A 24,580-nucleotide genomic window follows, 5' to 3' on the forward strand; every position below is an offset into this window, starting at 1 on the left:
CCCTCTGTGTAAGCATCTACATTCACTTTGTATCCCCACTCAGTTATTGAGATTCGTCTTTCGTAGTGTCTCTATATTGTCATTATTTTCACATGTTCACATATATAAGCAATGGAGTCAACGCATGGAAACCAGACTGATCCGCTCGTCATTCTCTAGCAACAAGTTCCAAAAGGGACAGTTAAAAATACATATTGTCCTCTTGCCTGTAGAACAATTCATCGAGATTGTTTTGGTGTGAGTTGCTTTGTGTTGGAGACATCGACTGTAGAGATGTCTTCCTTCTCTCGAATATAATAGAACCAGATGGCACTCGGCAAACTCGAGTGCCTCGACCACATTTTTATCTTGGAACTTTAAAACCTTTCACGGTGTGTTTAAACTTCATGAAAGTCAATTCATAAAGTTACATTTGAGCTTCTGAAAATGATCTTATTAAGCGTTTGGTTGTTTTTTTAGCTTCTCTTGTCAATTCTGGTTGCAGAAAAAACAAGATGTTGATGGATTATTATTTATTGTAATCGTAATTAGTATTATTATAGTGGTGGCAGTTACAGTAGCAGGATCACCTGAGATCTTATGAGATGATTTAGAAACAGGTTATCTCCTTTACACTAACCCTACCTGCCGGTTGGATTGCTCCAAAACCACCTGAAAAGCCGTCATTGGAAATTATTTGGAAAAGGGCAGGAGCTTTAAAAAAAAAAAAAAAGAAGCTTGGCACGTGATTGGATTCACCATCTGCCAATCAAAATCCTTTCCGAAGCAGTCGGGAGAAGAGCAAAAAAAAAAAAAAAAACTCATCTTTTCCGTCGAGAAAATCTTTCAGTGACGTGTTCTCTCGCTCTTCTTTCCACTGAAGAAATCCTCCCAAGTTCTGGGTTAACGGATGCTATAGCATCATCTACGCTAATCTCTTCGGAAGCTTGGCCACGCCCATCAGCTCCTCACGGGATGCTGATTGGTCACTGCAAAGCAAACAAAGACCTCGCAAACAAAGACCTCGCAAAAAAAAAAAAAAAAAAAGTGTCACGCTGTCAAAGGTGCTTCCTTCGTTGACTGGCCACGACAGACAAGACTTCTCTCCCTTGTGTGCTCGCTCTGTATGCCAATCAATAGGATGGGACGACGTGAGAGGATGGAGGTTGGCTGAGGGACGCAGCAGTTAAACACAAGGAGTCTTATCCATGTGTGCAGAGAGAGTGGCGCGCACACACACACACACACACACTCTAGCAATAGCACACAGAGTAAGGCTCAGATTAATGACTAAATCAATCACACGGATACAGTGTTTGCCTGTCATCCTGTATGCTTTTCTTTTATAACACAGGTTCAATTTCCCAGGCTACTGAAGCTCTATCAGCCTTCCCTCCGAATATATATATATATATATATATATATATATATATATATATATATATATATATATATATATATATATATATTCAGCAAGGTCATCTCCCACTGCACAAAAAGAAATGTGCCAACCGCAGGATGTCTTTGCTATTGCAATGTCAATAGTCTCCAGTCCAATGCATTGCAATCTGCATTTGTCAATACGTGTGCTACTTAGAGCTCCGCCGCGAGCTGAGGATGCAGCTCGTTTATTAGAGAGACCTTGTTTTGACTCCTGCTCTCTCGCAGACGTACGCGCGGTAAAAATGGCCGGATGATTTGTATCTCGTATCTCAGGATAACAAATCATTTAAAAGTGCATTGTGATTTTCACGACTAAAACTGGTCGGGGGTTCAATAATGTGAAAGAAAAAAAAAATGGGCCAATCAAAAGCTCCGATTGATTCTCCCGCCGCCTCTTTCTCGTGGCGGGTAGGAAGGGGGTGAAGACGATCAAATCAATAAAATCTAGAAGATGAGGGAAACTGCATGCTATAAAATATTACGATTGCAATTACACTTTACTGGGAGCAAAGAGGTTGGACTCCCTGCTCTTGTCTGTAATGAGGGTTTACGCTCCGTCTGCTCAGAGTGAACGACAAAGAAAACGTCGGAGGACATGATGAGGGTGCAAAAGGGCAAGTGTTTAAATGTACATTGGTATTTATTCATTTATATATATATTAATAGGCTTTCTTTATTTTAAATTGTTCTAAGTAATGCAAACAATGTCTGGATCTTTAAAGTAATTTCCTTTGACACACAAAGCAAAGAATCTCTCTCCGACTGTTTATCCTTCGCATTCCTCCGATTTGCTTCAACTTTGATGTTGATGAATAATAATGCATCACATTTTCATTTCGGTATATATATATATGGACCTGCAACGTAACCAGTAACATTTCTCTGTCAGGTAAATGTTGTAATAAAATACAAAAATACAGTCAAGCATACACTCTGAAGTGTTTCAGGTTGCATTGAGTTAGGATGGTAACATAATTCAATATTATTCATATACAAACATCGTAATAAATAGTGATTTAGGGGCCCTTCGAGTTTTGGGGCCCCTAGGCTCAGGTTGCCTACCTTACGCAACAGTAAGATTACGCAACTATGTTTATGGTGTGTTGATCAGGGACAACAAAGTTGTTTGTATAAGCGGTTCTTGAGAGAGGCCGAGCATTGGCCCCGGGCCACTGCACTAATGCTTCTAAAGAGAGGAAGTAAATAAGAGAAAGTGGACAGATTTCTCCTCAAGGCCGTTTGAGGCCATGCTTGTGTCAAGTGAAAAAGGAAGATGATTAATTATGCCTGAATTAAATCAGGTTATAGGGGTTGTTAATCATAGTTTTGGATAATTCAACATCCAGCCTGATATATACAGTATGAGGTAGTATAAAATATTCATTCTTTGATTAGCAAACGTAATAAAACGCAGTTTCTCAATAGAGGGTCGCACGCAGTCATTTTTTATAATGATTAAATTATTGTTCCTAATTAAATCGCCAGAAAATAATAAACGAGTTTGTGTGCAGCTTTCCTTTTTTTTTGCCGCGTCACCACACCGGCCAATCGGAGGGCGGCAGCCGTTCCCACGAAGTCATCTCTTTCTACAACATAGTCCCAAGAACTTTTGTCGGCTTAAGTAAGTCGATAAAAATGTCACGGTTACTACCTATTTCTAAAAGAAATGTAAAGTTCACCAGCATTAGAAACACTGAAATATGTTCACTCCAACACACTAGTAAATATGACTAAATATGAGGGGAGCCCACCTACGCTGCGTTTTCACAGTGTTTTTCACCACCTAACTCATCTAAAAATGCCTTTGAAGCATCTGTTACCTTTTGAACTAATTTAGATGATAAACACACCTGGTCGGGCGGCGCCGACCGTCAACTGAACGTGGAAAATACTTTTGTTGTTGGGAGTATTGACCGGTTCTCACGGCTGACGACATCCAGAACAACCCCAACAGACTTCACCCCGATGCGTCTTAAAACCGCAGCTTTTAATATCTTCTGAATCACCATTGCTTCAAATGGACATGAATGCGATTATTATTTAAATTGGTTGCATTGTGCTCACTAATGCAAAAATAATGATCACAGATATTCTTTACTTTTTTAAACCTCTTTTAGCTTACTGTTTTATTAACATCCCATAGTAAGTTCTTAGTGCACTAATGACCGAGTTGCCAGATTTGGAATGGCACTGTTCCAAACCTCTGTGTTTGTTGTTTATTCCTAAGTGGACCTTTAATAAATAAAAGCCCAGAGCCTCTTCTGGTGCCGATGTTCATCCACATGTTGTGTTCTGAATACGAGCATCACGCCCACTGACATTCCTCCTCCATTAGCATTGTCTCCTGACATGGCCAACTGTCTTTTTGCTTCTTCTTTTTTTCTCACATTTTGGCAAATCTGTAGTAGTACTAGAAGTGTCTTGTAGAGTTTAACGTGATCCTGGTTACAGTATGTTAATATTTATTAATATAATCAAACGTAACTGTCATGTGCTCTCTTGCCAACACGATGAGTGTAATAATGTTGTATTATTAACGCTAAACAGTAACAACACGTCTTTTATGCTGCTTCTCTGTATAGTACTGTATGCTCAGAGCCATGACTGGTTGAGCTGAAGGTTTGCTAGTCAAGTTTGATATATATATATATATATATAACCCAATATCAAAAATCACAAATTTGCTTTACAATCTGAGAGCAGGCTTGTCAAACTTTTTGCTTTAACTTCCAATTTCTTCGCCTCAGTACGTCAGTTAGTTACGTATTAAATTCACAAAAAAATATCGTGAACCAATGTACGATCCCTCGAACATACTTCTCATTTGAGTATATTTGGTTCTTCTAGTTGGAGTACAAGCCTCGTGATTCTGATATACTTTCCCCAATTCAACCAAGAGACCAACCCGCCCCCTAAGGGACGCGCGTGCTATCGCTAGTTAGCTTTAATACAGGACTCGACTATACAGGTCTGGATATCAAAATACACCCATCTTCTCCTCTATTCTTTGCAAAATTAACATCATTGAATTTGCGAATCACATGCAATAGAGGAGGGATTGCCCCCGTTTGGATTGGACAGAATGTAATGGATAGTTGTATGTACACATCTTCTTTTACCATCCTTTTATCCTGCCTATCCAAAACTGGCAGAAGAGCTCCGCATCATGTTTCTACCACGTCACATACAACATATTAGTATTTGAGTGTTAAGCCACATCATTTGCTGTAGCTGCTACACCAAAAAGAAGCCTTTTACTGTGCTTGGCCAGGTGAAAAAAAAAAAAAAAAAAAATCTTAACAGGAAAGAAACAGGAAATCTACAAAATACAGCTGTAGGAAGAGCGGATGGGGAAAGAGAAAGGCGGCACTGTGTTAGACGAGATGTACTGTAAGAGCGTGGGCGTTACACCGGAGCTACAGAAGAGAGCAGACTGGGAATGAAGAAAAAAGATGTCTGTACACATTTTGACTATACGGCCAACCTCAAAAATCCCCCCCTCTCACGATACACCCCGGCTATTTTTATGGCTGCGTCCCAAATTGTTGGACAGCCTCCTCCTAAAGCGTAATCCACACTGGCACGGAGTCCATTGCGTTTCTAATATTCGTCAGTGTGTCAGCCTGCTTGCGAGCTTCGGGTCAGGGCTTCATTAGTGTTGAAACATCTCCAGTCTGGTGTGAATGTGAGGCACGGCGAGGCTATACCAGAGTGCCCTCCTCCCCAAAGGAGATGGTCTAACCTCAAGGATGTTACTAATAGTGCACTCCTCGTCGACTCATGTAGTCCAACATGTCCAATTGTATCGGCGAGAGGATGCCGGCAAACTGTCAACAAGTAATGAACTCAGAGTACAGTACCAAGTAAGAGGAACCATATAATGAACTATTTATTACTGACATCTGCTACTACCAAGCTGAAATAGGTAACATTATTTCATATAACGATATATATTCAACTGAGAAGAAAAGAACAAATCTCTCTCTCTTATTTCTTTTCTTTTTTTTAAAACCCCATTTCAGTGACTCAACTCGGCTGAATTCAGTTTGTCAGACCCGTAGATCGCATCTCTCAGACGAGACGCCGGTCGTCCATCAGCTGTTTGCCGACCTGGAGGCGTGAACCTGCTTTTGTGTCAGGAGACGATGGCGAGATATCCTCGCTGCCTTCATCGCAGCCGGCGGACTCCAACACAATATCCACTCGCGACACTTTAAACAAAAAACGCGGGGCGTCCCAACACGAGTTGACCCACCTCGCACTCCTCAGCGTTCTCTTTTAAAGGAAAGAACTAAAGATGCAGGTCAGATTTTCCTAATCCGACAGAAATATACCCAGCAGTTGAGCTAAATGAGCCATTTGATGGGCCATATACACTATTTGTTAATGATGTACGATTTGTAAACCTTTAAGAAGGCGTACATAAATCATCTATAAACATTACACGGATAAATCGACAGATATGTCGTCGCCGATTGTTAATGATCTGTTTGTAAACTACCCAGAACAACATTACCTGGAAAGCTTTCATGAAGTTGCATCTGCCGGTTTTGATGCCTCGTTAAATGATTATTAAATAAAGCAAAACTTCTCGATACGTCATTGAGATGGATAGTTGAGACGGTCAATGATTAACGCTCGGCTTCTGGTCCATCTGTCTCTGTCACGTTTACAGATGTTTGACCAACAATTTCTGAAAAGGTTTACAAATCATAGCATGCACTTCATATTGTCCAACAAAAAAAAAGTGCCATAATGAATGCAACAATAACCTGCGATCGGAATGTGTTGTTACAAAATATCCAACTTATAAACTCATTATGTTCACATTAAACTAATGATGAAATAGCAACAGTTATGGCATTACCAAGCGGTAAGTGAACGTTATTGATAACGGCTCATCTTGTTGTCAAGAGTGAAATCACTGTTAATTAAAGTGTATTTAACTCCCCATCGCCCGTTTATCGCCGACGGTTACAGTGAAGCGCTGTCCGTTCACACGTGTGCGTTGGAGACACGCCGATGCTGAAAAGGAGACGCTAATGAATCTCTTTGTGTTAGAGGACAGACGGATGCTGCAGTGCCCTCTGCCTCCCTCCGCTGTTCTCTAATTCTCTCTCTCTCCCTCCTTCGCCGCCCCAATCGACCCCGGTAAAAGCTCTCAGCTCACTTTTGTTTATCTGGCAAGTGATGTAGAAGCCCCCCCCCCCCCCCCCCAACAACCCCCCTTCCCACAGCTCTCACTCTCTGTCTTTCTTCCCTGAAAGATATTTCCAAATGAGTGAGCCCAGACCACAGCTGCCTCTCTGACGCATTAATCACTTGGCTGCCGCCCCCTCCACTCTTACATACACGCACACGCACGCACGCACACACACACACACACACACACTAACTTGTGGATAACCTGGTTTGACTCACACAAGTAAAGGCATGTACCCCCCCTGTGTAGTCTAAGCACATGTCAAAGCACACGATTTGAGCAGAGAGAGAGAGAGAGAGAGAGAGAGAGAGAGAGAGAGAGAGAGAGAGAGAGATGATCCACGCGTACACGAAGCATCCACCCACCACTCAAGTGATCTTGACTCTTTATACCACACCATCTCTCCTCTCTCTCTCTCTCTCTCTTTCTCTCTCTCTCTCTCTCCATCCGGCCGTGGCTCCCACATGACCCACCATTTTCCTCATCATTAGCGACAGCAACCGGCAGCCGCATTCCATCCATCCCTCTCTCCCTCCCCATCCCTCTCTCGCCGCTCCTATGTTTACTTTTTTTCGATCTCTTTATTTGAATTCCGGCACAAATACCTCCGCTCTGCCTCCTCTGAGCAAAGAGGGGCATCGGCAGCGAGGCACAGCGCGGGGGGGGGGGGGGGGGGGGGGCGCTTTTGGGTTCAGATCATATGAAACGTGATGGCGCCTGGTTCATGCGACTACCCTGGAGGAGGTGAGTGGAGGGTGTCGCGCATCCCGGCGGTCGAAAACACAGCTGGATGAAGCCACGTCGTCATCTCAGGACCGATGTCATTAACGTCCAGAAACAGTTACAGCTGCGAGAATGCACTACTGTACACATCAGTGCATCATTGCAACTGTTTCTGAAGAGAGGGAAAGAGAGGACAGGATACTGCTCTGAAAATTGCCAGAAATATGACACCAATTGAATCCACACGTTGCCGGCGTGTCAGCTGGATGCGACCTTTACCACAACCAGGTTATTCCAAGCACTTAAAGATCCCTTCCACTCTTAAGTGTTTTTTTTATTTTTTATTATCTCCCCCTGCAATGTCTGACCTTGACTATACTGACTCGTATCAATGGAGGTCGTCACCAGAGAGGTGTTGTCACATTCCTCTACTGAAGGCCGAGATCTCTGCGCACTTCGCTGAGATCTGATATTCAAGCTGGATTTGGTAAATGACAAAGTTCGAGAGAAAAAAAGGCAACCTGCCGTCTAAATGCCGACACATTGACAGGAAGACGGTGTTGGGCGTTCATCATGGGATCTTTTGGGTTTTCTATCCCCTGAAAAAGGGCCGCGACCGTGACATTTAAGCGTGCTAAGTCGCGGAGCTCCATGCTGCCATCTTGAGACTACGTTCAACAAAATCATTAATCGTAGCAGAGTATTATTATTTATTTATTTTTTGTAACTATTTTAAACGTGTTTGTTTTATGTTTTTTGAAAGAATTGTGGTGTAATGAACTAAAATATCTCTCAAAATCACAAAAGGTTGCTGTGTGCTCGCTCTAAATACATTGTTTGGTTTGTCCCTTCTGGGCTACTGTATAAAACATGGCGGTGCAACATGCTGGACTCTGAGTAGAGGACCCTGTGTAGATATGAAGGTTCATCCTAAACTAACAAAAACTAAAACACATTGATTTATGTTTTGTTTCAGTCGCTCATGCGCTAATATAAACCTATTTTACCAATATCGTATTCCATTTATACTAATAGATTCTCAAAATCATCCACACTGGCCCTTTAAAAGTGCAGCTAATTTATGTTAAAAGACACGAGTGAATTGATCATGACATTTACCCACCGTATCAGGAGACTTGCTGGCAAAGCTTTCTGAGCTGCACATGTGCTTTCTGTATTTCAAACGGCATGTTAAGTGGCTCTTGGAGAACCAGAGAGCATGTAAATGAATCTGAAGCTTCTGCAGCGTCAGCTGACATTTTATGGAAAATTTAACACACTAAAATATATTTAGTTTACACATTAGAGATCTATTATGAATGTGGTCACAATGACCTGCGCCGTACTATTTATTTGGGCGATGTGCCACAGCACACATCGACTGCCACAGGGTCCACGACAAAGTATCTTGAAAAATAGTTTGTGCGATTTTTTTTCTGAATATTTGTGGTGTCTCGGGGTGGACGGATCGCAAATGCACTCCGGGACCCTTGACCTCTCATTCATCTAGCGCCACTAAGTCATACTTTCATATTAATATCAGACGGGGAAAATTGGCCAGATCGATGCAGCCAAGAGTTTTTTTTCTTATTTCTCAAGTAACAAAATGTTAACCGCTGCTATCATCCGTCATCAGAGGTTATGTGGAGAATGGAAAATAACTGCGAAAGGACGGATATAGGTCAGTCACTTCTAATTGTCTCGGGTAAGAGAAAACATTACGACCCCTCCTCCTTAGCTACCCGAGGCTGAATAAATGGAGCGTAATGGCATTTCAGTGTGATTAATCGTTACACCCATTGACTTCCTTATGGTTTCTGCTGGTGCCCCCCCCCCCCCCCCCCTCAGGACAAACGTTAGCTCTTTAAAACCTTCGTTTGCTTTTGATTGCATCAAGTAGTTTAGAATTGCCCGTTGCAGTGAACATCGCGGCCTCTAGGGAACGCTAGCGGGGCGCATTAACTCCAGTTTTTTGATGTTGGAAAATCTTTGTTGAATTCCTCCTCGCATCCATTTAGTTAAATGTTTGAAACAACCCTCTAAAAATCAATTTCGAAGCAGCTGTTGCATATTTATCAATAATTACTCTATAATTGCCTTTTTCTCTTTCTTTCAAAGACTCATTTACATTATAGTAACACTGGACTTAACTGACATGCATATTTTTGACTCCGGGCATTGCAGCTCCCCTTATCTAAAGCGATTATCTCCACGGAGCGGCAGCGCTCCCAATACATTGTTGTACAACTTGCAGTACCTGCTGTTAAATTGTTGCAACAAAAAAAAAAAAACGTCTGGAGAAAAACACAAATCAAACAAGCGGCACAAAGTGGTTAGACTTATGGTTTAGCATGCAAATGGATAGATAAATGGGATTGCTGGTTTTCTTATTTTAATTTCATATTATTATGAACAAACCACAACATTGCAGCACACTTAAAGCCGTGAAATCCTCCTCCTCTTATATTTACTGGCATTGTCGAAAGATTTGCTTTGCACCCATTAGGCCCGGAGAGAGATAAAGGCTTTTTGTGCAGCATACAGCAGCAGTGGTAGTACAAAAGCCACTTACGTGCTCACTGCAAGCATGTAACACCCTATAAAGCCCTTCACACCCAGTCCTTACATAATATGTCACAAATCCACCAAGCATCAGTGGGAGAGGTACTGTCTGTCTGTGTGTAGGGTTTCTGGAATATAGCTGTCATTTAATATCGTCTTTGCTGATGCTTTAATAAATGTCCGTTACAACAGGTGCAACATTATTTTATTCAAATGACTTTAGGGGTGGCACACTATGCCGTACACTCATTACATTATTACATGTCATTTAGCTGTCGCTTTTATCCAAAGCGACACAGCTACAGGGAACAACTCAGGGTTAAGTGTCTTGCTCAAGGACACATCGACGAGGACCGCCAACCCCCCGATTGAAAGACAGACCTGCTAACCACTGACCCACAGTCGCCTTGACGAGCTCTCCTTCTGGTTCTCCATTCGGCATAAGTTGTGCACAGTTCCCGGTACCCGGTGCTTTTTGTTCGGTTCCACCGGTCCAGGTTCCAAACTGAGCTGACTCCACACCAGGAGGCGGAGTTAAAACTGAACTGTGCAATGGAAATGAGGCATCAGGTGGATTGTCATGACATTTGTATACAAACATTCATAGATAAACTTTATTGATCCCCTTGATTTCTCATCATCATCATCATCATCATCATCATCCTCTTGCCAATATCTAATACTTTGTAGTTTGTGGATAGATTTTGAAGCTATTGAGTCCTAAATTGTATTTCTGGCAGAGAGAATACACTTCAAGAGCTTTATATATATATATATATATATATATATATATATATATATATATATATATATATATATATACTGCCATAGCGGTGTCCCATCTGGATATCGAGGCACTGTATATTTCTATGACACTTTTAAGCTCGTCAGTTTATTAGCAATTCAGTCAGATGCATTATCTTACATTGGAGTGAATCTCAAAAGGGGGTTTCTGCAGCCACCACCAGCTTTAGCTTTGGTCTATTATGGATTATGTGGTTGAATAATGCAATGTCAGAATGGAAAAGAGAATATTGGCACTGAAAAAAGAAACTTCATTACAACTGAAGATCAACAAACATTGGCGGATGTACAAGTAAAGCCCCTATTGATGTATGTGTAGCTTATTCTAAAAGATGACTCTTTGAAGGTGCTTCACGTGTATTTCTTCACGTCAGAGGGTTACTGACGCACACTGCTACCACCGTGGGAAAAGACGTATTCATAATTATAAATAGTTCATTATTAGTAGAAACATAATGTAACAAATCTAACTTCAAGGACACGCCATTGTTAAAATATTCAATCACCTCTCTAATGGCTCCATTGTCGTTGGCATTAATTTACTTTGCTCAGGATTATGAATAATAAAAAACAAAAAGAAGAAAAACTACAGCTGTTTATTTTTCCGGTTAATGACAAAATGCTAAACAGTCATTGTATGATGCATTGTGATGTGCCACCCACCGGGTCCTCTGTAAAACCATTCACTGCTCGGTGAAACTCGGGAACGCATTATGAAATTCCACAAAACATCAATAATGGAACAATGCAAATGCGAGAACACCGCTGTAGTTAGCAAAACGCATAAATCGTTAACAGGTAAAAGCTGCTTTAAAAGAGTTCTGCAGTTATGGGCACCATTTTGCACACACACACACACACACACACACACACACACACACACAAATGTAAGATGCGATGTCTTCTCTTTCGACTTTTTATTTTTACAACACATGAATGTAACGTTCTTTTAAGACGCACGTAGTCTCTCAGCTTCCCTCAGAAGAGTCGACAACACAGCTGAATGGATCTGTCTCCTTCAAGTCCTCAACAAGAGGGATTCTGCTGTTTGAAGTGGTCCCGGGGATCTTGACCTTTTTTTTTTTTCCTCTGGCTGTCACGGCATTCACATGGCGAGCAGCTTTTCTTTTTCTGTTTTATTAGAAGGGTTGTTCTGTTCTCCGAAATCGTGTTTTTGACGTTGACGTGTTCCAGTCGCATCGGACTCGATTTAAAAAAAAAAAAAAAAAAAAAAAGAAGAAGCAAAGTCGGGGGATTTCCGCATTTCGTCTCGGGACTCATCTTCTTCGGTTGACTTTGCCTAAATCGAGTGAGGACATTTTATATGAAAAAGACACGGCGACGCCCGTAACGAGCGGACGTTACACCTTTTGTTTTCTTGAAAATAAGTTCGACAAAACGGGCTGTTTTATTATATAATTTGATCGCCTGACTGCTCGTGTTTGTTGTCCTGTAGGACTGTAATTTTCCATATCAACGACATAATTACATTGCATGGCCCCGCTGCCGATATTGTGGTGAAGAATAACGCCGAATTTTGTCGACTTGTCCAGAAAGATCACTCGGGAATCAACTCTTTGTAGTCAACACGGAGACACACAATCAGATGCGCTCACACACACACACACACACACACACATCTGTGAAATCATGCAATCACACCGGACTGGCTGCAATCAGACGTTAGTAAAAACCAGAGACACACACACACACATAAACACTCTGGCAAAGATGTGTTTTTATTTTTTTTTGTCAGCAGGAGCCACATCATCAAAACAGGAGAAAATGATTGTATGCTGTTCAATGCACTCCTTGAAATGTCAAAATAAAATTAATATCTTGGTTGTTGGTGATCACAAGCGGCGCAGAGAGCACAAAGGCACGCAAATGTTAAGTACAACAATTAAGAAAACACAATCCGATATAAGATTACGGAATGTTGCATCACCGTCTCTTATTGAGACGGTATGATTAAATGTACGTCTCGCAATACCAGTGCTATTACGACTAATAACACCCCAGGGAGACACATTGACAGACTGATGCCCGGATTAATATTTCATATTTTCAGCAACCCTTTTTATCCTTCAATCCCGTGCGCGAGGGATTTGTTATCAACAAAACAAAAACAAAAAATCTGCAAATGCAATTGATCGACAGTGGGTTTGATGTTCCTGATGACAATCTTCCTCGCTGTCACGGTAGACCACATCCGTGTGACCTCACTCATGGCGCATGCATTTTTTTATTTATTTTATTGAATTAAATGGGAACATGCCGCTGTTAGCAGAGGCAAATGGAACACGGCGGTTTGGTTCCTTCCATTTCAGCCTTAGTGGATGTGGGCCTCAGGCTAGCTTTGTACGGTGCGCTGTGGAGTGTCACCGTCTGACAACTTTAATCTGGGATTGGCTGCTTCGACTTTTTTCACACGGATGGCCAAAGGCTGAAATCCCCCCCCCCCCCCCCGACCCCCTCCCCCTTAGTGCCATGGGCCAAATATGTCACTGGCCATTGTTTAAAAAGTTGGTAATACCAAGGGGGCATGACACGGGCTCAAACTTTAAAAGTGCTCTTTGGCAATTTTAATTGTCAAGAAATGCCATTTAAGACCTGAAACATTGAATTGCGCAATATTTGCCTCATTTGAAAGCTACATTTACGACCACAAAACCAAGCACACCTATTTTACATTTTTTTTAATCTAGATTTACCATATATCCAAGAAATAAATATATCTTTTTGTATGATACCATTTAAGAGCATTACTGGACAGTTTTTAAAATAAGAAGAAAGAAGAAGAATTCATCAGGTGTACTTTACTTTGTTTTCCAAAGCATAACATGTTGTACCTTTTCAGATAGCCTTTGGTTTCATGTTATTTCACTACTTTCATTCACTCACCAAATACTTTGTTGGTACCATAACGTTGATATGCAGATCCGTAGATTCAGCAAACAAAGAGTAAAGAAACATGGATATTGTGTGGGAAGAAAAGACCCATAGTTACCGTTCAGAAGTCACTTCAAAACTACAATTATGTAGAATCCAGCAAAGCACTTGCAGTGTATTTCAATAGTTTAGCAAAAGTCCCTGCAAGCTGGGTGATGATTATGCTAACGGACTAAACGTGTCTTCATATTTACTCTCTTACGTTGTTCTGAAATGAACAATGGGCCAGACGAGGCTGGATTTAGAAAGATTTTAGAAAAGCCTATAATAAAATCATATTTTCCATCAGCTGCTCTGGGTTTTGCCTGTTGGAGGCCAATAAGGCGTCGACATATATCTTGACCACACAGTTTAGTGTTTTTTTTTACTGGTCTAAATTGATGAGTAGAGTAATATGTCCACCCTCCAGGTGGTATATTGCTCTGGAGATTGGAAAGATGTGCACTTCAAAGCTTGGCTGAATCAGTGACAGAGCTACTAACTCTTCCATGGTCGCCCTTGACTGGCCGGCATTGAAACACCGTGCGCCGGGGTGTTCTACTTTCTTCAAGCGTTTCCTCAGACTGCTGTTCAACTGTCAGTCTCTTCATCTGTCCAGTGGACAAATGAATGGTGATGGTTCCTTTGTGTGTGAATGCATAAGCTGCATGTATGACGGGGAAAAAGGCAACTTGAACATTTGGATAGAAATGCACTGAGTGCAGCTGAATCTAGCAATTGTATACGACTCCCACCGTCGCTGACATGTCATTATCATAATGTCCGTTTCAGTTATGCGAGTTCATCTTCTACTGTTCTCATGGCGATGTGCAGAACTGCACAAAGGCGGTGCGTCGCTAGTTCTGTCCCGCTGCCCCCTCAGCTGGTAAACCTGACGCGCCGACGCTTGTCACGCGTCTCGATGAGCTGTCACTCACGGAAAAAAAGAGACTCGTAAGCAGCTCGCGCGAAGCCCTCGGCCGCCATTTGCATTTAAAAAATAATAAATGAAAAAAAACGTCGACACGAGAGCTTCACCTTGTACATGTCAGTTGTCAGGCGCTCATGAAATATGGATTCTGTGATCACAAGGAAACATGCGCACATTATTTGTTATTGTCTAGAACAATACTTATACGATCGTGGTTGTGACAGTTCGCTGTGTCGAGAACACGTCAGGTGGTTGAAAGGTACCCTGCGTGGTTCACTTGTTTCTCAGCTAAACATGATGTTTGACTAGCAGAACATGGGCGGCAGAACGAGGACCTGTTGATGGACACATTTCAAATGGATGGTTGGTGATGTATAAAATACATGACATACATTTTAGAGACAAAATGTGCTTCTGAGTCCTTTTCAGTGATACATGTTCACGCCTACAATGATATAATGAATGTGGCAAGGCAAGCTAACTTTCTATTCTCAAAATCATTTTCAATAAGAAGAAACACCTGACCAAGTTAGGGGCTTACGGAAGGACAAATAAAGACGGCACAAATGTCTCGATCACGATCATTATTGACACGGTAAATTGTCCTTATAATGTTCAGTCTACCCTATAGTATCATTTTTATTTGAAAATTAGCATGCTTTCCAATAATTGAGCAACAAATTACCCCCAAGTCTGCAGTGATTTTATTTTATTTTATTAAAACTCTACACTACCTCATAATAATATATATTTGTTTAAAGTAATACATGTAGTAAAGCCTGTAACACTTTTGTTGTGGCCCTTTAAGGCAAAACGTGTTTGTGACGAAAGGTTGTCTGATAAGATACAAGCTGCGGACCCTTTTTTTTGTTTCTTATTTTAAAGTGACACTCCAAACACACAAACACTGTTAAAATTTTAAAAAAAAAAGCTTTTGGGTCGCAGCTTTTAAACGACCTTCGCCCAGCACGATGTAAGAAGTGCGTTCCCTGTAGCACCTTTTGACAGCGGCCTGGCTCGTACCGCGAGGGCACACGGTTGTTGTTGTTGTTGTTGTTGGCCATTAATTAGTGTAAAGCCCACCTCCTCCCCGTACCACCTTTCAGCGTGTCAGAGTTGTTTATTTAGAACAACAGGAACAATTAGGCAGCTCACATGGCAGCCGCCACTTGAATTCCGTCGGACCCCCCCCCCCCCCAGCCCCCAGCCCCCCGACTTAAAACACAACTTAGCAGACACATTGCAGCACCCTGCTGCTGCCTTGTAACCTTCAGAGGGCGCCTTGATATGCACTCGCCAGCATGTTTTATGCGTATTATCATAACCAGATGCCCACCGTACCGCCCACCTCTGCACACGTTTTGAAAAATGAGGCTCGGCCTTGAATATTAAAGGCGGCGAAGGGCCACCGGTGGGACGCTCATTTGAATCTCGTTTGTAAAGCTGTCTCTCCTTATCTGTCAGCATCAGAGGATGCAATTTCTCTCTTCCCACCGCATCCTCCCCGTCTACTAAATGGCGGGGATATTTAGAGGTGCTCGACAACTGAGGCATGCAAATTAGCAGTTGATGTTACCTGCGTTCTTTTTTTGAGTTTATTTCGCTTTTTTTTCACCCCCGCTGCTGAGTGGGTCCTTTTAGCCTCTTAGAGAAGATGTTGTTTGTGATGCTATTTCTGTCACTATGTAGGAGGAGAGTGTTCTGGGGGGATTACAAAGACTTTATCCAGAAGTTTTCTCTTAACCTCAATTACAAGCTCGGCAGTGTTTATGCGATCCGGGGTACGTAACACTGGCAGTCCACAATTACATGTATGTGTAACCCTGCAAAAAAAAAGGAAAATGAAAAGTAATTCATGAGAACACCCTACGCCATTAATAAGTTGTAGCCTCATATTGAGCCACCTATAATAGCTGTAACATTTAGCAGGTGGAATGCTGGTGCAATGTAATCCATTTCCAAATCAACACTGATAAAAAGGGGGTTAGTATTTACCTTTTACTGAGAGCATCAAATGCCTGGACTGGTGTCTCAGATTACACAATATCTGGCTGGAAATTGCCCAATCTGTCATATCTTGCAACGGCAGCTGGGTTGCTGCTGTACCGCGTGAGAATAGCGGGTTCACAAATCATGCAAATATTCATCTTGTCGAGCTTGTAAGCGATGCGCTGAAAGGCTCTCAAAAGAGAATTTCGCTCTTCTTCTGTCATCTGGTTCGTAGATCTGATTGGTTGAATGTGACCCGTGGTTAGCGGTGACGGACAGATGGTTCCTCCAATCCCGTGCCAAGCATTTTGTTTTTTTCCAACGACGGCTTCTCGGAATGGTTTCTGTGTAACAAACCATCTGGCGCGTCATGTTAGCATACGTGGGTTGACAGAAACAAATTTGTCATCTCATCCTATATTATGTGTCATAGTGGAAAAACAACCATATTTGCGTCCGGGGCGCCTCATAAGGCCCTGATGGAAAGACGAACACATGGATTTTCTTTTTTTAATTTCTAATCTTTCATTTTTTTAAAGCTTTATTTGGCTACGATAGTTCTACAGCAAGCTTGCTGACATACATAATCATTGGGACATCATGAGAAAGCCAAGCAGGTGTTCAGTTTAATTGTTTTCCCTTTTAGACAATGGAAAATTGCAGATTTATTGTCGTCCAATCCTGTCATTAAGGACAATTGGTTGAAGTTAGATAAAAGTAATACAAGTTAATGTGTTAATACATATTCTAAAAGGGATTCTGCGTTTCTGATTTCTCATTCGGATGCAACTTTTGCTGCCAAATGTGATTTTTTTTAAAAAGTGTTTTTGTCGAATGTTGTCCACAGTATTTGAAATGTTTACTCTGCTCAGTAACATTTAAAATACAGTTATTAGGAATCCAATATAGTTGATATGACTTTTCACTTTGACTGCCTGTTTGTGTTTGGCTCAATGTAGCCCGGAGCGTGTCTTGTGTGCACTGCAACTCACCATGAAAATGTATAGCGCCAGGGACTGATAACGAGCAACCACCACTGGCGAGCTGCCAGGCATTTGTTTTGTAGTGATCATTTAAAAATAAACCAAAGCCACTCCGCGGCTCGCCGTCAACCGCAACAATGGATGCAACCCCAAAGCGAAGTCTGAGACGTTATTACTGTAGTTTTTTTTTCAAATCAAAGTAGCGCAGAGCTAGAAAGAATCAATTTTTCATTCCACAGGTAGAGATATTGTTTGTGAAACAAGGAAGAGGAGCAATCCGAGTCGCAACTGAAGACCGATGACACGGCCGTGACCGATTCCTCTCAGCCCACCAGGCTTGTTGACTTTCTCCGGTCACTCGATTCTATTCATGGCCCGTGGACATGCATTAAAAGGGTTTTGGTCTTTGCTGCAGGTTGCCAGTGCCAATTAAATGTTATATTAAACCAAAACACTTGCTAAAGAAAGGAGAATAAGTGGACATATTCATACAACAAACTGTCAGAGAGCATTTCCTGCGGTGCTTGTCTTCTATTGTTGCATAATAGCATTTTACGGCATTTTTTTCTGCCGATATTCTGACTCGTCATAGTAGGCAAAACCCTGATAACACCAACGAGACCAACGTGCAGATGCCAGGGACCTGCCATCAAAGCAGCTAAATGGAATGCGGCTTCAATTAATGTGATTGTTCACACCCGTGATTTTCCTACTGTGGCGAGTCAAAATGTCTCCTGTGAAAAAGGTCCGGCGGGTTTTCACTCTGCCTTCTTTTCATCCCACCTGTGCATTAATCACTTCCCGCCTGGTTTCCATTAACACACCTGAAAGTCATTGTAATGATGTGCCATGGCGGAATTGAAACTGGAAAACTGGTGTCTTGGAAAAAAAGGTTTCACTCGCCTTGGGTTAGTGTTAGGGTGTTTAGGGTTATGGGTTTAGGGTTAGGGGGTTAGTGTTAGGGTGTTTAGTGTTAGGGGTTTAGGGTTAGAGGTTTAGGGTTAGGGGGTTAGGGTTATGGGTTTAGGGTTAGGGGGTTAGTGTTAGGGGGTTAGGATTTGGGGGTTAGGGGGGTTAGGGTTAGGTGGTTAGGGGGTTTATGGTTAGGGTTAGGGTTTAGTGTTAATGTTAGGGGGTTAGTGTTAGGGGGTTAGGGTTAAGGTTAGGGAGTTAGGGTTAGGGTTAGAGGGTTAGGGGGTTATAGTTAGGGAGTTAGGGTTAGGGGGTTTAGGGTAGGCTTAGGGGGTTTAGGGTTAGGTGGTTAGGGTTAGGGGGTTTACGGTTAGGGTTAGAGGGTTAGGGGGTTATGGTTAGGGAGTTAGGGTTAGGGTTCAGGGTAGGCTTAGGGGGTTTAGGGTTAGGTGGTTAGGGTTAGGGGGTTTACGGTTAGGGTTAGGGGGTTATGGTTAGGGGGTTTAGGGTAGGCTTAGGGGGGTTAGGGCGTTTACGGTTAGGGTTAGAGGGTTAGGGGGTTATGGTTAGGGAGTTAGGGTTAGGGGGATTAGGCTAGGGTTATGGGGTTAGGCTTAGGGGGTTTAGGGTTAGGGTTAACGCCTCACTGTTTTGTTGTCATTTGTACGATACAGCGGTGGTAATCCATGTGTCCTTTCTCTTTTCCAGTGGTGAGTCAGAACCTGGTGACAGACAATGTGTCGGTGGTGGAGGGCGAGATGGCCATCATCAGCTGTCGGGTGAAGGACAACGACGACTCCGTCATCCAGCTGCTGAACCCCAACAGACAGACGATTTACTTCAGAGACGTGAGACGTGAGTGTTGCGCAATCTCGTTGTGTACTGTCGTTGTGAACAATCGTTTTTTGTTTTTAACCGGATGGAAATGAAAATGTTTCATTCAAAAGGGTTAGGGTTAGGGGGTTAGGGTTAGGGCAGCCAATTTTTGATTTTAATTACTCTCCTCCCTCGTGATGCAACGGAGAGACTGGAACAAAAGATATGAACGCAACAGGGTGGAAACCTTGCAGGTTTGAAACTGTTACTTTTTAGAAAACGAAAAGAAACCTGTGCATTTAAAATGATTAAATTCTGTATAGTTTGTATACATCTTTACATAGAGTGAGATGCTTGCTTGTGTCAATATATCATTAACAGTTTACCAAAATCAAGCTGAAATGGAGTGAGGAGGTTTTAGACCAGCAAATGAAAAGGTGTCTCATGACTACTGATTCATTACGTCAGTCAGTATTTATTACCCCAGTTTTTGGTCTGATTGGTATTTTGAAGTCTACTTCAATACAGCATATTATTTATTATTTATTCCGAGGCTCTTTTTTAAATTCTTTTTAATTTATTAACTATTTGTAAAAAAAAAAAAAAAAACACAAATAGACTTGAAGGGTGAACCAGAGCAATGATTTATAAAAAGACAACAAATAATTACAATATATGGCCAAAAGATAACAGTTACAGTCTTAAAAGACATTGATTGTAAAGTATGCCCAGGTTCTACTTTCACTAAACATTCCAGATTATCCTGCTGCACTTGATATACAGTAGAAGCTGTTTAGGAAAACATCATAGATCTTCCGAGGGGTTATTATGAGGCTGTCAGAGGATGAAGTAGGCTATAGCGGCTTGTAGACACTGTCTGCTAGTGAGAAATCATCCAGCGCTGCCACGTCTTCATGTGATTGATATGGAATGTGTTTAATTATAGTCTGAAGCAGTTTTGATGTGAGCAGATGACATGGAAATCAATCCCCAGTGAGACATATATTTATGTCAGTTCCACCGGTTAATTTTTGCAGGCAGTCATAAAATGAGACAGACATTTGACATGTCATATTTGCATTTGCAGTTTTTCCGACAAATCTGACGAATCGGCACAAACGTGATTAGAAATGTGTGGTTTAGCCAAATTGTGTGAATGGAGCCTGGCGGTAAAGCTGTTAAAACATTGATCAATACTCTCTTACGTGACTTGCACTTCTTCCGGTGGAGCTGCATTAAGTTTGACCCACTTGTCTGCCGTAGGATTTTATACAGAATGAGGTTAATACAATCTAGCAAAAAACACGGTTCGCTTTTCAGCACGTCTGCTTTAATAAAAGCGGCTCATATCCCTAAACATTTAATGACCTGTTGTGTTTATTCTTATCCTGCCCAATTATAATGTCACATCTCTAATTAGCTGTGTTCGGCTGGACGTACTCTTTGCTCTGTCTTGTCAGGTTTAGTGTTCTTTAATTATGTCTGAGCCCCCGAGTGTAAAATGTTGAGTATGAAATATATCGTCGACCTCTGTAACTATATATACCAGTCGCACTATGTTATGAGTTCAAAATGTACAAAGATCAGCACCTGTGATTCATTAATAGCTTTCACCGTATTTTATAGCGCTCTTCGCGGCCTGCACTGTTCCTATACAAGTAATTAGCAAATATAATAACATGGTCAAGTTTATATATGTGTGCACATATTCAAAGTCAATGTAATTCATTGCAACTACAGCACGATGTCTCTTTAAGTGCTTGCACGGTTGTAGAAAGATTATTGTTTCTATTGCGATGGTTAACCCTAACCTGACCACATCCTGTACCTTTTTCAGAGGTATTTCACCACTGGCGAGATGGTTTTCTGCTCTCAATCCAGTAGAAAGGCACACATGTTATTTTCTTTTTAAATTGGTACTACATGGAGGAAAAAAACAAAAAGAAAGGTGAAAAGGTGCTGTGCTAATTTCTAGCGCTAACAAGGTAGAATACCTCCAAGCCGCCGCGATTGGAAAGGCTTGACCAGAGTTCCTGTAAATACAGTAGTAGGAAATACTTGTAACAAAGATAATTGTGTCGACTTGCATTGTTCCCGGGGGTGTAAGGAGTCGAGGATTTTAAAGTGGTGCTGGAGTGAGTTGTTATTGGTTGCCAGTAAAGGATTCAGAGCGTTGTGTGGCTGAGAGATCTGAATAATCCGAATAATGGAAAGAACACCGAAAGGTCTGCAACACTTTTCGGTGTCTATTTATTTCAGTCCGGAGGACTAGAGTAGAGTAGAGTAGATTAGATGACATTAGATTATACTAGACTAGATTAGATTAGATTAGATTATACTGTGTTCATCCCCAGGGGGAAATTTCTTTACTTAGCAGCAAAATATATATTTTTTTTTTTACAAATATGCAATACAATAAAAATAAAATGGCAGGACAGGAATTTAAATAATAAAGTAAAATAAATAAATAAAATAAAAATGAAAGTGTACAAATGAAAGTGTATACAGTCTCTAAAGTGTATAAAGTGACAACAAATACAATATAAAAGGACAATAAAAAAAAAAAGGTTTCAGTAGACCGAACCAATAAACACATAAATAAAATAGCAGGACATATTACATTTAAGAATTTAAATAATAAAGGAAATGAAAATGTAAAAAATAAACTAAAAATGAAAGTGTATACAGTCTCTATAGTATAAAGTGACAACAAATACAATATAAAAGGACAATAAAAAACAGGGTTCAGTAGACCGAACCAATAGACACATGGGTGCCAAACCATCCACCCTAAAATCCAGCCTATGACTTTTGCAATAAATTGTCACACTTCCTGGATTAGTAAACGAATGATGATGGAAGTAATCAACGCAACTCAAACCATTATGTTTTCCTCCTAAATATATTTGGCAAATCAAAATGGGCAACAGGGGACATGTTTGGTCTTTCCAGACCACACACACACGTACTGAATAGCATGATTTTGAGAATAATGTTACATAATTATTGGAAGATGCCGGAGCGGGATGTGTTTTTACTTTTGTGTTTAAGCTTGTAGAAGAATTGACAATTATTGTGCACGTCAATTCTAGAAACAGTCAAGCAAGCAGCTCATTGGCTGGTTAAACACAGCTACGAGGCTCCAAACAATAATAAACTCTGACGTGGAGTTTATTTGTTATTTTGTCTATTGTTATCTGTTTTATCCGCGGGTCTGCTCACTATTTTAAAGAATGTCTTACATCCCTGTATTGTTTCCAGTTAATACTAAATTAATCTAATTCCAACCCACATAGTTTTATATATATTTTTGACTCGTTTATTGAGCTGTGTGCACAAACATAGCGTACATAGTTTCATGACATAGTTATTTCAACATTTGGATCCATAAGAGACTCCCCTCCCCCCCCCCCCGTGGGAGGCCCTACTCCAGTCACCACCCCTCCTTAGTCTTGTTTATCGCCTAACAAACACACCCTCTACATACCACACAAGCACACCCGCAGAAAGGCTTCGTGCGTATGCTAAACCAAGCTCAGTATTTATTTCGCCGTTGTGCCGAGCTGCAGCGAGCCGACTCCCACAAGCTGGCTGTCAAGGGCAAGGTGTTTCTTCTTTGATGGGGGCGGGGGGGGGGGGGGGGGGGAGGAGGTGGGGGTGGGCTCCTTGATCTCCCGTGATCCCTCCCAGGCATCTTCGCCGCAGCTGCACCGCTTCATTACGACACGGGCATCCACCAGGCAGCCTCGGAACAACATCCCCCCCACACACCCCTTTTTTCAAAATATCACATCTGCCATCTCCGTCTGAATCCGCAGCGGCGGTGGATTATATTTGTGAGCGCGAGACGGAGAGCAAGAGAGGGTAAAGACAAGAAAAGGGATGGAGCGCTCTAAAAACCGACACACAGGATAACCCCTCCTCTCGGTCGCCACGCTGTTACACTTCATGTCCACTCAAAAGCAGTTCTGCTTATCACTATTTTTAGTCACCAGAGTGGGCACAGATGGGGATGTTTCCAAGACACAATTACCTGTTTAACATGTGAAGACTGTTGCTAGAGGTAGTAAACACCCAGCTGGAATGTTGTAAGCTCTAACTGCCATATGTTGTTGTTGTTGTTTTCTTACCCACGCAATCCTTCGACAGCCAATGTCGTGTCCCTGAGATGACCTATTTAAGTTACTTTGCTTCTCGGCTTCTGTTATCAATTACGACATCGTAAACAGGAAGTGCAGTGACGCGTTTGACGCGACGCACTTCCTAAATTACGACATCGCCTGAAAGGTTTTTTTGAAAACGCACCAAAGACAATATTTTTGATTCATTGCTAAATGTTAACATCGTAAGGGCTTCTCAATACCATTACCAAACACCTGTTCCTTTTTTTTTTAAATGTAAGCTAATATTCAAAATCCACCACTCTCTCCAGCTGAACAATCGTCTACCACCTTACTTCACATGTGCGTAACCGTTGTATGGCTTTGTATGCATGAATAAGGTTAATGAACAAAGACGCACAAGAAGGAGGTAATAACGCAGCATTCATACCGGAGACTGCTGGCAGATCTCATTCATATTCAAAACGAGAACGCGGACGCAAACTGTTGACACCACTCACCAAAAGCAAAAATATCTTCCTTCTTGAAATACATGGTTACTTGTATACACAAGACTAATGGGAGCACTTGAGCAGGGGCACACACACACGGCCCTTGTTCCCCTGTGGAGGACGGAAAGATCGCAGCTTCAGCAGCAGTGGGTGATCTGTCCACAGAAGGCCAGCAAGGTTCAGGGTAAAAGGCTTTTTTTGTGTGTGGTGAAAACAGGTTAATAAGGCAGCTTGGAAGAAAGAAAACTGGTTTATTATATAACATATTTCCACAGGAAGGACACGATTGGACCTTCAGAAGCAATGAGACTGAATATTACTTATTACTAGCAATTGAGCGAACTGTGTTAAACAAATATATGTGTAAATATGTAAAATATTGAAGTTAATAATATATATGTCCTGATGGGTACAAAGACTGAATAGTGGCCCAAGAGCGGCGGACCTGAAGTGCCGCTGGTGGTTTCTGTTACGCAATCACGATCTACATGTTGAATCTGTGTATCCATGACAATCGTACACGGTGTGTTCTCCACCCACCACAAGAGAAAAGCACCACACGCTGGCCTGAACGTCATGTCATCGCTCATCAGCTGCGTGTCGCTCTTTCTGAGCGGGTCGACCACGATGTTCGACAAGGAGTAGCTGTTCGTCTTCACGCATGAGAAGGTTCTGGTATGTTAATGTCAAGT

The 24,580-nt window shown here is 41.7% G+C and overlaps 1 protein-coding gene across 3 annotated transcripts in view; it reads left to right on the forward strand.

The window, feature by feature from the left end:
* cadm1a (cell adhesion molecule 1a) overlaps positions 1 to 24,580 on the forward strand; it is a 330,464-nt gene that overhangs the window by 233,273 nt on the left and 72,611 nt on the right. For all 3 annotated transcript variants that reach the window (XM_034550066.1, XM_034550068.1, XM_034550067.1), the window contains one exon: positions 19,169 to 19,315. In XM_034550066.1, the coding sequence (XP_034405957.1) occupies positions 19,169 to 19,315 (147 nt within the window). The remainder of the gene's footprint in view (positions 1 to 19,168; positions 19,316 to 24,580) is intronic.

This window comes from Cyclopterus lumpus, chromosome 14, assembly GCF_009769545.1.
Source record: "Cyclopterus lumpus isolate fCycLum1 chromosome 14, fCycLum1.pri, whole genome shotgun sequence".
In the NCBI taxonomy this organism is placed as follows: domain Eukaryota; kingdom Metazoa; phylum Chordata; class Actinopteri; order Perciformes; family Cyclopteridae; genus Cyclopterus; species Cyclopterus lumpus.